The sequence below is a fragment of the Myotis daubentonii genome, chromosome 3, assembly GCF_963259705.1.
Source record: "Myotis daubentonii chromosome 3, mMyoDau2.1, whole genome shotgun sequence".
In the NCBI taxonomy this organism is placed as follows: Eukaryota; Metazoa; Chordata; class Mammalia; order Chiroptera; family Vespertilionidae; genus Myotis; species Myotis daubentonii.
In genome coordinates this window covers 4404357-4419834 of record NC_081842.1, presented here as the reverse complement: position 1 = coordinate 4419834, position 15478 = coordinate 4404357, and the positions used below count along the sequence as shown (strand labels likewise).

Here is a 15478-nt window from a genome sequence, read left to right as displayed (position 1 = left end):
GAGGATGGGGTGTTAAGTGAAAGAGCAACTTACAACATTGTATGCAGAGTATACATATTTATATTTATAGAAATGGGATCATAGTGCCCTGTCTGTAAATATTCACAGGTATTGAAATGAAAACAGAAATGTGTTCACCAAATTATAATAGTGGTTTCCTCTACAGATGGTATTATGAGATGACTATAATTTATCATTTTTTCAATATTTTCTGAGTTTTTAAGTAATAGGCATGCATTGTTTAATAATCAGAAAAAGAATAAGGCTTCAAAAAGTAAAATAATAGTGGCCAGAATTTCAGTTACGATCCATGTCAGGAACCCCAGGAAATGAAAGAAGCATGAAGACAGTGAAGGGAGCTGTGTAGTAATGATGACCATCATTCTTAATCTCGCCTACGTAACCTCTTCACTGGGACAGGTTCCATTTCTGCACGCATTCTTGGCCCTCACACTCAGTGGGCCGCCACCTCTACCCAGTTGAAACAAAATGTTTTTAGCCCAAAATAGATAAGGTTATAAACCCATCAAAAGTGACGACCTTTAAAAAAGATTTCAGGAAGTCAAAAAGGCAAGACAAAGAAAAATGTATAAAATCTATTTAGCTCTTAGGGAAAAAAAGAAACCAAATGACTACAAAAATACCAGCTCCAAAAATACCAAAAAGCTTCCACAGGAGAAAATAGAGAGCAAAGGACTGGCATATGGATGTCAGAACTCCCGTGTCAGAGAGGTTCCGGAAGCCGGCCATGCGTCACCAATTATATTTATCCAAGATCACTGCGACAGACGCGCACTTCCAACAGCAGGGCACGTTCTTTAATGGCCCCCAAATCTCTTCTCTGTGACCAACTGATCGTATAGCTATAGTGTGAGATTTTTTTATTCCTTTCATCATTGGCGAGCACATTTTAACGTAGGAAAAGAAGGGAGAGAGAGAGCTGTAACAGACCCATTGTGTTCATGCATATCTGAAACATGTTTCCTACATGGCTGTCTTTTCTTCTCCCCTCCAGGAAAAGCACAAAGAAGTACCTGCAGCAATGGCCAAGCTGACAGAATCCATGAGTGAGTAACTTGGAATTTATTCTTGATTTCTAGTTTTGCAAGGGAAACCGCAAACTCTCACACAAACCACATGCCCTTGTGACGATCTGACTTGCCTTTCACTGTTGCGATAGCCAAGGTCTGTTTGACACAGGTCACCTTGTGTCGATGGTACATGGTGCATGATTCAGAAACCCATCTTGCACGGGGTCAAGTTCTGTGCCAAAGTGGTTACTGAATGTATGAATCAAGACCCAGAGTTATTTCAACCTGACCTTGGGCAAGTTTGGACCAGGTCAGCTGAAGTTTTATGGGCAGATATTGCATAGGCTGGAGAATCGAAAGAGAGGGAAGGATGTCTTATTTATGATCATTAAACCTTCCAGGTGTTGATCCGAAATTTCAAACAGAACTATTAAAAATGGAGTGCTTGAGGTGTAAGTAGCTTGGAATGATTTAGCTTTGGTGTGGATCAGTGCTATAATGCTCTAAGCTCTTAAGCTACATAAATAGAATACATATTTTTTTAAGAAGAAAGAAGAATTAATTAAAATAAATCCTCCCACAAAATGAGAAATGCAATTCTATATGTTGAAGTTTAAATATTAAAGACCATATGGCACCCTAACCAGTTTGACTCAGTGGATAGAGTGTCCGCCTATGGACTGAAGGGTCACGGGTTCGATTCCAGTCAAGGGCATGTACCTTGGTTGCAGGCTCGATCCCTGGCCCCAGTCAGGCTGCGTGCGGGAGGCAACCAATAGATGTATCTCTCACATGGATGTGTCTTTCTATCTCTCCCTCTCCCTTCCACTCTCTCTAAAAATCAATGGAAAAATATCTTTGGGTGAGAATTAAGAACAAAAAAAGACCATGTGGCTATGAAATAAGCAGACAATGCGGACTGTTTTTGTTTGAAAATAAACACTGTCCCTGGTGCTAGATTTCATCTCTAAAGTTTCAAGGGAAGCTTGCAAACACTTCTCCATTCCCATTAGGGCCATGAACACCTTATTCAATTTGACCTGCAAAAGTCACTATTAATCTTGCCACATTTAACTGGGCACCTGCTTCCTCTTCTACCACTCCTCAATTCATGGAGCTATTAAAATACAAGTGTCCTTTTGTAGCTGGCCAATGAGCCCTTATCCCCAAAGGTCTGCCCCTCACCTAGAAAAGATAATGTTAAAAAGTTCTTTACACTGCATTTCTTTCATTCCTCACCCAGAACCCCTGGCCAGTTTCATCCGTCTTGACACACACTAATTCCACCATTTACACAATGACTCAAAGGGATGGGTGAAGACCAACTGCCCACGATATTTACTGCCTCTCTTCCACTCTCTGTTCTGTATCACCCCCTGCCCTCTCTGCTCCACCCTTCTTTCTACATGAAACATGTGCAAAGGCTTTGCCACGGGGTTTAAAGACCCCCAGATGGGTTCTCTGGAGGGGAAAGGATCTTAAAGCTCTTCTCCTGCCTGACTGAAATGCGTAGTGAGGTTACCCGTACCACTGCAAAGCTGATGAGCCTGTGTCATCAAAATACGGAGTGGGACCGCGGACAGCACCAACTAATTCACAGTGTCAGCACTTTAGCAAACTCAGTTCTAATCTCCAAGTCCAAGGACACCAACACAAAAGACCCGCAGAGCCTCTGAGAGCTGGAAAGATGGCTAGCTTGGAGCCTGGCGTCACTGTCAACGAAGGGAGTTTTGAGTGTGTAAGGGAATCATGCTAGTGTAGCACTGGAGTTGTAATGCTGGTTTCGCAATGAGGCTCCTGGTAGAAATTCAGTGAAGGTTACTTTTGACTCGCCTTACTGAGCTGTGGAGCACTGAAGGCACTCTAAGGGGCCTACTGGTTCTTCAATAATGGTATATTAATTTTTATACCTCTGTTGGATCCAAATGCATTTAAATGAGAGCCGCTCGTTGGAGTTCTGGTTGGTTGGTTTTAGATCTCAGGTTTGCCTCTGCAATAACTGTAATGACTGATCTATAAATCCATTGGCTTAAGGGAATTCTATCAAAACTGAATTCCAAACCCTTGGGTAGATGAAAGGGTGCATTCGTTCTTCTAAGTTGCTTTGTCTTTATGAAAAGATCACACGCCCCTGGCCGGTTGGGCTCCGTGGGTAGAGTGTTGGCCCACACGTGGACGAAGGGTCCTAGGCTTGATTTAGGTCAAGGGCATGCGCCTCAGTTGCAGGCTCGATCACCAACACTGGTCGGAGCACGTGTGGGAGGCAACCAATTGGTGTGTCTCTCTCACATCGATGATGTCTCTCTCTCTGTTTCTCCCCCTACCTTCCAGGTCTCTAAAAATCAATGAAAATATATCCTCATGTGAGGATTAACAAAAAAAAAAAGAAAGAAAAATCACACAGATGTGTTCAATACACAAGGAAATTTCAAAATTTGAGACCAGACTTTGGAATTCTACTCACCATTCCAGTTCACTGATCCTTACAAAGATATAGAGCATTATAAAAATGCATAAGACATGCTCTAACTCTTTTAGGCTCTCGCTATGAGAGTTCATCAGGCAATCAATACTGATAAATATTTCATCAAAGTTAAACTCATGAATAATGTTATATACAGCTCCACATTCATTCTACATAGGAAATCTACAAGGAAATAAATACATAATTATGTAGGGAGAACCAACCAGTTAATCAAAGGATTAACACACAAGTGCTACACACTAAATTTGATGGGAGCGTAAAACCCAAGGCCACCAGAGGAAAGGGACATAAACAGAACCACAAATGCCCAGGACACGGTGCACAGAATGGCTTTCTTGAGCCAGGAAATGCTTTGCTTGTTCAACTGCAGAGCAAACGCCATCTGGTTCCTAGAACATCCATGTTTAACTAGAACCGGGGGGAAAGCCCGAGTCTTCCATCACCATAGGGGTCGACTGCTGCGGGTGGCTGGGCAAGACCGGGAATGGCGTGGGTGACCTCTTCATCTTCTAGAACAGGAATGGGGAATGTTCCTTTCTCTCATGTGCCATTAATCAACTTCAGTCATTTTTTTAAAAGGCAAACAAGCCCAGCTGGCGTGACTCAGTGGTTGAGCATCAACCTATGAACCAGAAAGTCACGGTTTGATTCCCAGCCAGAGCACATGCCTGGGTTGCGGGCTCGATCCCCAGTGTGGGGCATGCAGGAGGCAGCCAATCAATGATTCTCTCTCATCACTGATGTTTCTATCTCTCTCTCCCTCTCCTTTCCTCTCTGAAATCAATAAAAGTATATTTTTAAAAAATAAAAGGGCAAACAAGAGACATAGATATTAACAGGCTTTTAAATGTTTCATTGAAATCAAGTTTAATAAATACAGGGTAATACTTCAAAATATTTTTATGTTACATTGTTGACATGAAGAGGGAGCCTGATAAGGAAGAAAAAAACACAGAGAAAAAAGAAAAACAGATGTGGAGGGAGAAATAGAGAGACAGCAAAATTATACATGACAAAAACACACAGAAAAACATATATGTGAAAAGGACCCAGAGAGGAACTTCGAAGGAGGAAAGAGGCAACTCATAGGAGCCAAGAGAAGCCAGGCGGCAAGGGAGGGAGGCAGGAGGGGTGTGACTGGGATTCCCAGTGGGTCCTCACTCACCTGTGCATCGCCCTCACTCGCCACAGCATTCGCTGTGGACTTCCAACCTTCTTATCACTGCCCTTTGACATTTTAACCTCTGTTTGCATCTTGGAAATGGATAATTTCACATGTAGACTTGCTCCAAATAGTGCAGCTGAAACCCCCACATTGGAGGAAATTGCTGTGCGTGTGCCGGTCTGTGACCAGCACTTTCTTGCCCAGCCGCTGACCACAGTGAAGCGACAGCCTGATCTCGTAGAGACCCCAGCCCTGCCTCTAAATAGGCAGACAGGGACCCTGCCAAGAACACCAGTCCTGCTCCGTGCTGTCATCCGCGGTAACATGGAGCAGGCAGGTCTGTCCCGGGCCTGAGAGCTGAGCCAGGCGGTGAGGATTGTAGGTGTCCAGAGGTGTGCACACAGCCTGGAATTGCGGTCCGAAGGGAACCTTGGTAGGCGGGTCTTACATAAACTTTTGTAATAATTCACTGCATGGTCGTGGCCGGCTGATGTATCTCCCCTACACCCCGAGCTCCTGGGAACATGTCAGCTACAGCAAAGGAGGTCTCACCATGTGGGTGCATGGGCAGTGTGGGTTACAATCACATACCTGGTCTTGTGCGTGGCAGCAGGCGAGTGGGACAGGGAGGGAGGCTTGGCCACCATGCCTTCCCCAGGCTGCAGGGCCCTCTGACCCCGTGTTCTGCTGCCCATCCTGGAGCCCCACTCCCACTCCTGTCTGCGCCATTCACGTGTCTGCAGTGTGGTGGCTGCCTGAGCCGCATGAATTTCCTGAGGCCCCCACGGGAGGATGGGGGTTCGTGGAAAGCTTTATTGATGATGAAAAATTCCGAGGGTCCCGTCTCTGCCAGGGACAAAGCCCAGCCGTGTCCTCGGCGGGGCCTGAATGAAGGCCCCTGCCCGCCGTGTCTGCTCCCTGTGAGAGCACAGTCCAGCCCCGCGTCTGGCCGGCTCAGCTTGTGCTCCCAGCCGCAGTCCATTGCCTGTGGGGTCCTCAGGGCCATGGCCATGCAGCTGCTTAAGGCCACAGGGCTGTGGAGGGAGAACAGGTGAGCGCACAGGCGAGTGTGAGTCCTGGAGCAAGAGAGAGCAAGAGAGAGCAAGAGAGAGCAAGAGCACACAAGAGAGTGGGCGCCCGTGGGGATTTTAACTCTGCAAGATTTCACACGTTTCTGAGGGGGCCCACCTCCTGGCCAATCCAGTGTTCCCCAGGCCAGCACCTTCCCTACATCACCCCGACTTCACTGCACGTGTGCCCCTCTCTCCCTTCTCCCCGCAGCAGTCCAGTACGGGATGGGGGAGGGAGGAGCAATCCCCTTGGAGCAGCAACATGTGTGTGAGCTTGCCAGGTGACCACGCCCACAGTGACTGACTCCCCTCTGCTTCTTCCCTTTATAGATATTAATAACTAGCTAATTGCACCGATCACAGGAGTAGCCCTTCCCTTACCCAGATGTTCTGCCGTGTGCTTCCGAAACGGGTTCTGGAAGCCCCACCTGGAGGCAGGTTCTCTCGCCCCCCCATAACCCTGGTGTCCCATCCCTCTGTCACCCACCCACTCACACCACTCACCAGACTGGTTCTGTCCTCTCTACTCTAGCCGACGCAGTCTCCTCTGCATGTTCACTCCTGGGGCCCTGTGCCCAGGATGAGGGCAGGGAGGCTCCAGAGTGGGTGCTGAGAGGGGCCACCTTGCCGGAGCCTCAGGACGCAATCTATGCAGACGACCGTATTTGACCTTGGTCCCCACACAGCCTATCGTTTCAGTCCCACTGTTAGCAGACAAGCACCCTTTGATCCGAAGCAGGAGAGGGCAGTCACTATGAGGCATGTGCTTGTCCTTCCTGGAAAACATCTTTCAAGTTCAAAGACACTTTCTCCTGGTTGAGAGTATGAGTATGTTCAGTTGGAATCAGAGATCCCAGCTCTGAGGTCACAGGGCCTAAAACGGACTGTAATCCTCATGCAATTTAATGTCCTGAGCCACATCTCCATGGATGCGAACATCCCCTCTTCTCCCCTCCATGTCCCTCCAAGTGCTTCTGTCACCTCCCTCTGCTGTCCCCTGCACTCACTGCTGAGTCCCTCACCCTATGGCCCGTTCCGAAGAACTCAATCTCCTCCCCTTCCAACTCCAGAGCCAACATGAGTTTAAGGGATTTTACTGGTAGAAACACACAACCATGTTCAGAGCAGCACCACAGTGAGTAAGGATCAGCCTGGGTGTCTGACATCTGTACAGGTTGTCACTGATCTTCGAGCAAATGGGACTGAGACGAGGTCTGTTTTCTCACACTCATTCCCCTTCCTTCTAAGGCAGTGGTTCTCAACCTTCCTAGTGCCGCGACCCTTTAATACAGTTCCTCATGTTGTGGTGACCCCCAATTTCATTGTTACAAATTGAACATAATTAAAGCATAGTGATTAATCTCAAAAACAATATGTAATTATTTATGTGTTTTCCGATGGTCTTAGGCGACCCCTGTGAAAGGGTCGTTCGACCGCCAAAGGGGTCGCGACCCACAGGTTGAGAACCGCTGTCTAAGGTCTTGGCGATCACCTGGACCCTCACCTCCTGATGACTGTCCCTGACATGCTTGGTGAGAAGCTCATCTCCGACACCCACACCTTCTCCCTGGCACCGGGAAGGGCTGGATCGGGGTTTCTCAGCTCGGGTGCCATTGACATTGGGAGCTGGGCACGTCTTCCTTGTGGACTTCTGCGAGTTGCAGGATTTTTTAATGGGAGCCTTAACCTCGGTTCACTAGATGCCAGTTGTGACACCAAAGGTCTCCAGGCGTTACTAAGTCTGCCCTGTCGGGAGGCTGGGACCACTGCTCTAGGTAACGCCAGGCAGGAGAAGGAAGGCTGAGCAGACACCAATCTTCTTCCTCTGCAGCAGTGGTGGGAGGTGCCAGAGGGTGGCGGCCCTGCCCCAGGCTTCTCGCTCCAGTCTCGGTCCATCTGCCACTCCACCCCCACTAACTCAGTGCAGGAACAGTCAGCCTGAGCCACCCCTGGAGGCCACGCAGAGCGTCCGTCGGCCTCAGCTGCCTGATTTTGGAGACACCCAAGCCATTGGTGTTTCTATTTTACTGATGATGCAATGGAAAGATGAGGCGGTGTTTCCAATGTGATGATGTTGAAGAGGAAACGTGGAAATACCCAGCAGTTCTTGGGACTGGCGGAAATAGGGAGGTGGAGAGTGGGTGGAGAGAGGAGGTGGAGACCCCTTTTCTCCCAGAAGCCAGTAGGAGGGTCATTCTTTCTAAAACAGCAGTTTTTAGGACCTTCAGTTCCCTCAGTAGTAATGTTTCTCGCTCACTTGGCCTTTTCGAGCCACTGGCGGTGTGAATCCCAGGTGTGAGTCAGCCACATCCTCTCGGACCCGATCTCAGGGGCACAGGTGCCATTGACATGTTACTGAAGTGTCTCCCTCTCTCCTTCAGGGTCATGGGCACTTGGGTCCTCCCTCATTCCCCCTTTTATAGGAAGTAATCACACACAACGCAGACATTCAGTGCGGGAGTGACATGATCCAGCCCAGCTTGCCAGGTCAGAGGCAAGGCCTTGAATCAGGCTGCCCCCCACCACTGGGGCTGTGAGCTCCCCAACATCTGTCTGTCTCCAACCCCACACGTCCCCATGCTCCTGGGGCCCTCTGCCACGCCAGTGGGTGCTCAGGTGACACCCAGGACTATGGAGGAGCCACAGCTCCCTCTCAAGACCCCAGTGCAGAGCCGGCTCTCCACACTGGGGCCCAGGCCCATAGGGGACGGGAAGCACTCCCGGCACCACTTGCCTTTGCTCTGGCCCAAAGCAAAGAGGAAAACAAACACATTTTAAAACTCTCTTGCCTCCCACCTCCTCCATGCGCCTTCCCTGTCTCCCTCCAACTGCCACCCAGCTCACTGTCCTCCCCTCCCTCCTCCCACGGGCTCCCAGAGCCTGCTCCACCCTCCACCACCTGCCACCCTGTCAGGATGGTCCCCTCCCACCGCCATGGCTTGGCTCCTCCCCTCCAGGCCCTGGGAACAGCAGGTGTCATGGAGGAAGACAGGGGGTGAGAGGACATGTCCCCAGGGCTGGGGAAGGCCCGGCGCTGGCTAGGGGCTGGCACTTAGAGTCTCAAGCTTTATTCTGCTCCCTCAGCTTGCAGCAAGTAGGGTGCCCTGCCTAGAGGGGTGGCGATGAGAAAGGCCAGAGCGTAGGAGACAGATGGCCAATGGGGCAAGCACGTGTGGCCAGCCCAGAGCAGGGGGACATGTCCGTGTGCGTGAACGTGTGCATGTTTAGGAAGCACTGAGCCTGAGATAACTGGGGATGTGAGGGAACAGATGGTGGAGGGAGAGCAGGGAACACTGGATTCTGAGGCTCCCACTCTGGAGCTCAGCCGCAGGCTGGAGGGCCGCCCATGCCCCACACAGCGAGCTCTAGGCCTGCACCCCTGTGAACCCCAGGGGGAGTGTGCTCCTTGCCCGGTGCAGTGCCCTCTGCCTCAGTTATGTGCCCTGAGAGCTGCTCCCTCCAGGGCATTAGCGTCACCCACAGCTTCCCTGGTACAGGGCGCTGTGCCCTCCTCCTGGAGGCAGGTGTGTGAGCTGTGGCAGAGGCTCCCTGGGCCTCCCTGGGTGCAGGGAGGGGACGCACACAAGGGGGGCCCTGGGGGAGGTTAAAATCGGGCAGAGGTGGGTGTCACCTGGTGGGAGAAAGTCGCCTCCCAGACTTCCCCGAGCTGAGCCGTGGCTTCGCACACGGAGGGGGGCGTTCAGCAGGGAAAACAGCGCGGCCTACATTTCTTGTGTTTTTCTGCTTTGATGTAATCTCCCTCACAAGATATTAAATTTCAGGCTCAAAGGCGTTACAAGGGGGAGGCATCTCGGAGTTTAAATATTGACTCAGAGAACAGTGCTACCGCCCACAAGTGCGTTCACGAAGGTTTCTGCACAGTTAGCACATCAGCCCTGGTGCAGTGAGGGCAGCCTTACCTGCCCCTCAGGGTGAGCTGTGGAGGCACAGAGCCCCTCTGATGCCGCCCAGCCGGCCCCCAGCGGGAGCCTGCATGCCAATGACTTTATCCTCTTGTCTGAGTCTCTGCATCTGAGCACAGCAGCTCCCTGGCAGGGTTTGAATAATGTACACACAGCTCACGCATAGGTACCTACACGCTAACAGGTGTGTTTATGTGCATAAATGTGTGTAAACAATTGCATTTTCATATGGATATGCATGTATAAGCAAATAGGTACATTGAAGGCTAACATATGTGTATTAAATATATATATTCTATATTGAAAGCTAATATATAATCACTAGAGGCCTGGTACATGAAAATTCATGCACTCAGGGGAGGGGGTCCCTCAGCCCGGCCTGCACCCTCTCGCAGTCCACGATCCCTCAGAGGATGTCAGACTGATGGCTTAGGCCCACTCGCAGCCATCAGCCTGGCTTGTGACTGAGTGGAGCTCCCCCTGTGGGAGCACATTGACCACCAGAGGGCAGGTCCTGCATTAAGCATCTGCCCCCTGGTGGTCAGTGCACATCATTGCGACCGGTCATTCCAATGTTAGGGTCAATTTGCATATTACCCTTTTATTATATAAGATGATAACCTAAGACTTTTTGATGTGAGAGGTAGCAAGCAGTTATTTAAGATCAAGGAATAGCTGTGTGGGAGGCACTGATTCAGGCAGAAGCCAAAACTGTTTTGATGAGGAGACAGAAGTGATGGGTGCTTATAGGAAAGGGAAGGAACATTGACATCCACAGAAGGAGGGCACTGCTATCGGTGCAGGTGACGTAACAGAGTGACGCCAACTCTCAGTAATGTTTTTAATTTTCAGTCTGGTGGACCTCATGTCTGCTTTCTTGTTATCCTTGCAAACAGTTCTTTGGGGCACAAGATTGCATGGGCCTAGCACAAAGGTGAGTTTGCCCTGTGCTAACACTCCAGGATGTTAGGCATAAGATGCGCCAGGCCATCTTCCTGACATGGCAGCTCCAGCTCCATTGCAAAGGGCTCCATTTCCTTTTTTTTTCTTTTTCTCAATACTCAGATATAAAACCACATTTCCCGTTGCTCCTAACTTCCCTTGCCTAAGGAAAGTGTTCAAATAATGCAACCGTTTGACCATATACATTCTAATCCTATGACAGTAAAGCTCATCATTCAACATTCCCCGTGTATTAGCTGTGTGTCTGCCTTTTGCTGAATAAAGTGGAGGATAGAGACTCTGTATGGAGTAGACCCTCCTAGTTGACTAACCAGATTCAGCTGGGCAGAATCTTCCTATGACCATATACAACCCATTTAGGAAAAAATAAGAGACAGGAAGAAAGTACTCAACATGCATCCTTAACACAGTAGGCATAAGAGTTGTTAAGTGGAGGACTGAAAACAGAGATTTGGCTTAAAAATAACTACCCTCTGAATTGCTTAATGAGTATGGGTTTCTTTTTGGGGTGATAAACATGTTTTAGAACTACTAGTAGACAGGGGTGGCGGTTAAACAACATATTGGGAACGTATTAAATGTTCACTTTTTATGTTATGTGAATTTAACCTCAATTTTTAAAAATTATTACCTTCATTATGATGTCCTGAGGACAGAACAAATTTAGTCACAAAGCCATGCAACAGTGGTCTGCTACCTGAAAGACTGAAAAATTTATAACCCAGTAAATCACTGTATACCAGGGGCCTTTACTCCAATAAACTATTTGAGAAAACAAAAGTACTTCCAGAAAAGTCCATTGGCCCTTTCGATCCATGACCTTCTACGTTAGCATATTCACTGTGGAGTCTGGGCTGCTCGAAGCCTTTCCCATGAATATGGAGTCCTCAGGACGGAAAGGCTGTGACATCCTTGATTTCCTAGGCACCGTAGCTCCTTTCCTAAGAGAAAAATCTCACTTTGTTGAGAAGACGCTTATGGGAAAGGGAAGGGCCAATAGTTAACCAGGAGTAAACTGCTAGTTAGTTAGTTGGCCCAAGATGGGGGGAAAGAAAGGAAAAGCAAGAAACCAGCTTGAAGTACAAGCCTCCAAATTTCTGTGTTGAGGGAACAATTTTTTACATGAAAGTCAGGGTTGACAGGGGTGTAGAAAAGAATAAAAACAATTAGAACTGCAACTTGGAGGATGGGCAGAGCTCACGTGTCCTATACGTTGATGTAGTTTGGCAGAAATCAGGACACATAGCCGGGGAAAGGCTTGAGCACTTAACAACAGAGCTGGGAGGGACATGAGACGTTTGACAATGATGCGCACTGAGCAACCTGCGCTCGACACGGGGGCAGTAAGAGCAGACGCTGTGCGTGACTTGTCGTTATATGGGCTTTGTGGTAGCATACAGGCTACATCTGTGTCTTGGTTGTGTGTGCCTTTTGCAGAGTAGAGTGGAGGCTAGAGACTCTGTATGGAGTAGGACCTCCTGGCTGGCTCCAATCTTTGTCCTGGGTCCGGGCACAGAGCTTCAAGCCCCATGGAGTTTCCTGAGTGACCAGGGTCTGTGTTCTGTTCTGAGGTGACGCATGTGGCCTCCAGGCAGCTTCAGGATGGGGCTGGTCGCCGGAACTACCACACCTGGCCTCTGTGGGGAGGGTGGGGCTGGAGTCTGAGTCCAGTCCTGTGGCCAGTGATTGAATGAGTCATCTCAGGTAAAGAAACCCCAACGAAACTGGGCATGAAGCTCAATGGGGCTTCCGGTGGATGAGCTGTTGACATCCCTAAAGCCACAGGCAGAGGGCACGAAGCTCTGTGCCCCCTCCCAGCCCTTGCCTATGTGTATCTTTATAACAAAACGACTCACAAGTATGGCACTTTCTTGAATTCTGTGAGTCACTCTAGCAAATTATTCAACTGAAAGGGTCATGAGAACCCCAACTTTATAGGCGGAATTGTGGTCAGAAATAGAGACCATTGGTGCAGGTGGCCTGGGGACCCCAAGGGGCCCCTGGTGTCTGTGGTAAGGGCAGGGTTGTGGAGAACTGCGCCCTTGATCTGTGGGTCTGGAGCCATTGCCAGGTAGTGCCGTCAGCATTGACCTGCAGCACACCCCGTGAGGGTGGAAACAGATGTTATGTATACATTTCCATTTCTCCCTCACCAAGCAGAGTAACACCCTCACCCAGGTGAGATTCTGACAGTTTAACTTTGGGACCCAAAACAGGGAAACCTCCTTCAGAACTTAACTATGCAATTTGTTTTTATTCGTGATGATGATAGCTGATATATGCCAAAGGCAATCCTTGGTGCTTATTTTTTCCAAGCAGGAGAAATATTACTTCTATTCACATGAAATCAGAACTGTAGGCGGGTTTTTTCAATCTGTTTTTCCTCTCAGCAAGCTTTTCAGGTTTTTCTGGTGGGAAAATTACTTGGACTTTAATTAATGACTTCTTGGTACCTTCGCTTTCCTGACAGCCAAATATCAAATATAAATGAACCAATTTTTGGCATTTTGAAAGGCATGCCTGCATTCTTTTAGGAGCCTGTACTTGCATCAGAACCAGCAGCATAATAATATAACAAAAGGCCAAACCTTAAGAAGGAGACTGACAGATTTACTTAAAAAGTATAACCACATAATTTTATAAGTGGTGTGTGATTTGAGAGGGAGTATGGTTCTTTTTCTTTAAATATATAATTTCCTTTCAGATTTGTCAAATGGAGTTTCAATTTGCAAACACTCTCAAACAGTGATCTCTTGCCATGTTCACTAACTAATAATAATAAGGAATGATGAGGTGTTCAGACATCAGGAGTGAAGGAGTCTAAGAAGCAACAGAAGAGCAGCCTTAGGTTTTGAGGCAATGACATTCTGATTTCAATTCTAAAATCGCAGCCAACGGAGCACAATTTGTTCTTATTTTCCTAGCGCTTTCCAGGCAAAATGGTCGATCAAATTGAAAGAGATTTGGCATATTTCCCTATTTGCTGCCCCAAAACTCCAAACAACAACAAAAGAAACTATAAACAAAGAGTAAAACAGTAACCACTGAAGGCGAATGTCCATGTGGTTCAATGTGGGTGAGACCCAATAAATTGGAAAACTGTCCAAAGATCCAGACAGCGACCATGATAGTGAAGTCGCTGTCATAGTAACAGAGGGGCCCAGTATCACCCTGTGGGAAACACCTGTGGCCTCAATGGTTTTTAGCTCATGAAATACCTGCTTTGTCCCATCTGTTAATATTTGTAAGTTTCTAAAAAAAAAAACCCAAACTTAAGTCTAATATCTAACTGTTTATGCCTTTTGCTATAAGTGTTTATAACTATTTACACCCTGTCCAAGCTGCAAAAAGATTTAATATATATTGTTGAGAGCCTTGGTACCCATCCTCTAATGGAGAAAAGGTGGAAGAGAGTGAGGGAAAGATTTTTTTAAAAATCAGACTACTGTCCTGGTCAGTGTGGCTAAGTTGGTTGAGTGTTGCCCCATGCACGAAAAGGTTGCCAGTTCAGTCCTGGTCAGGGCATATGCCTGGGTTTGGGGCTGGATCCCCAATAGGAGGCATGCAGGAGGCAGCTGATTGCTGTTTCACTCTGACATCAATGTTTCTCTCTCTCGCTCCCTTCCTCTCTCTCTAAAAATCTTTAAAAATTAAAAAAATTAAAATCTGACTATTCCTCTTAAAATCACCTCCATTTCTCAGTGGATTGAAAAATACACTGTGATCAAAGAACAAGAGAAAACGCATGCTGAGCACACAAGAGACCTAGAAGCAACTGGGTTGGGAGAGGGGCGTTCTATTGTGATGTATTGTTTTTAAATGGACCATTCAGGTTACTATAGAGACTTACATTTAATGGCAAGAGCAGTGGAAAACCCACTAAAAGCTGCTTGGAAAACGAAACCTGCACCCAGTAAACCTCCCACGGGGTGAAAACATGGGATCCAGCATCATGCAAATGCCACTGGCAGTTAAGGGTCCCCAGGCAGGGACCTGGCGCTCTAAGCTGGTCGGTGCTGTTTGGTTGCCTTATCAGACCTCACCCACCATGCAGATGATGTGTTCCATTCTGCAGAAGCCACAGGGACCCAGAGGCTGGTTTCCATGGAGACGGTTAGCAGCATTGCTGGTATACCCTACAGAAGGGAGAGAAACTCCCACACATGCACACACACACACAGTCATACACACACTCAAACACATACACACTCGTGTGTTCATACACATCCATGAACACTTTTCAGTTAGACAGATTGGTTGTAACTGCTATATATGTATATACTAGAGGCCCGGTGCATGAATTCGTGCACCAGTGGGGCCCTCGGCCTGGCCTGTGGGATTGGGCCGAAACTGGCTCTCTGACATCCCCCGAGGGGTCCTGGATTGTGAGAGGATGCAGGCCAGGCCGAGGGACCCCACCAGTGCAGGATCAGGGCTGTGGAGGGACGTGGGAGGTTGGCCAGCCAGGAAGGGATCGCAGGAGGGCTCCAGAGTGCGTCTGGCCCTTTTCGCTCAGTCCCAATCAGCTGGACCCCAGCAGCAAGCTAACCTACCATTTGGAGTGTCTGCCCCCTGGTGGTCAGTGCACGTCATAGTGACTGGTCGCCCGCTCGACTGTCTGCCCCCTGGTAGTCAGTGCATGTCCTAGTGAGCAGTTGAGCAGCCTTAGCATATCATTAGCATATTACACTTTGATTGGTTGAATGTATGATCAGACAACCAGACACTTAGCATATTAAGCTTTTATTATATAGGATATGTATTTAATCTTAACAGTTCTATGAAGTTGGTGGTCACAGACTTTTAGATGAGGAAACTGAGGCACAGACAGGTAAAATAAT

At 48.2% G+C, this 15478-nt stretch overlaps 1 protein-coding gene across 1 annotated transcript in view; it reads left to right on the top strand.

Moving 5' to 3' along the window:
* Positions 1-15478, top strand: part of KCNJ6 (potassium inwardly rectifying channel subfamily J member 6) — a 163802-nt gene that overhangs the window by 57303 nt on the left and 91021 nt on the right. Inside the window, exon 2 of the mRNA XM_059686468.1 lies at positions 1016-1067. Coding sequence (XP_059542451.1) covers positions 1043-1067 — 25 coding nt within the window. The 5' untranslated portion in view covers positions 1016-1042. The remainder of the gene's footprint in view (positions 1-1015; positions 1068-15478) is intronic.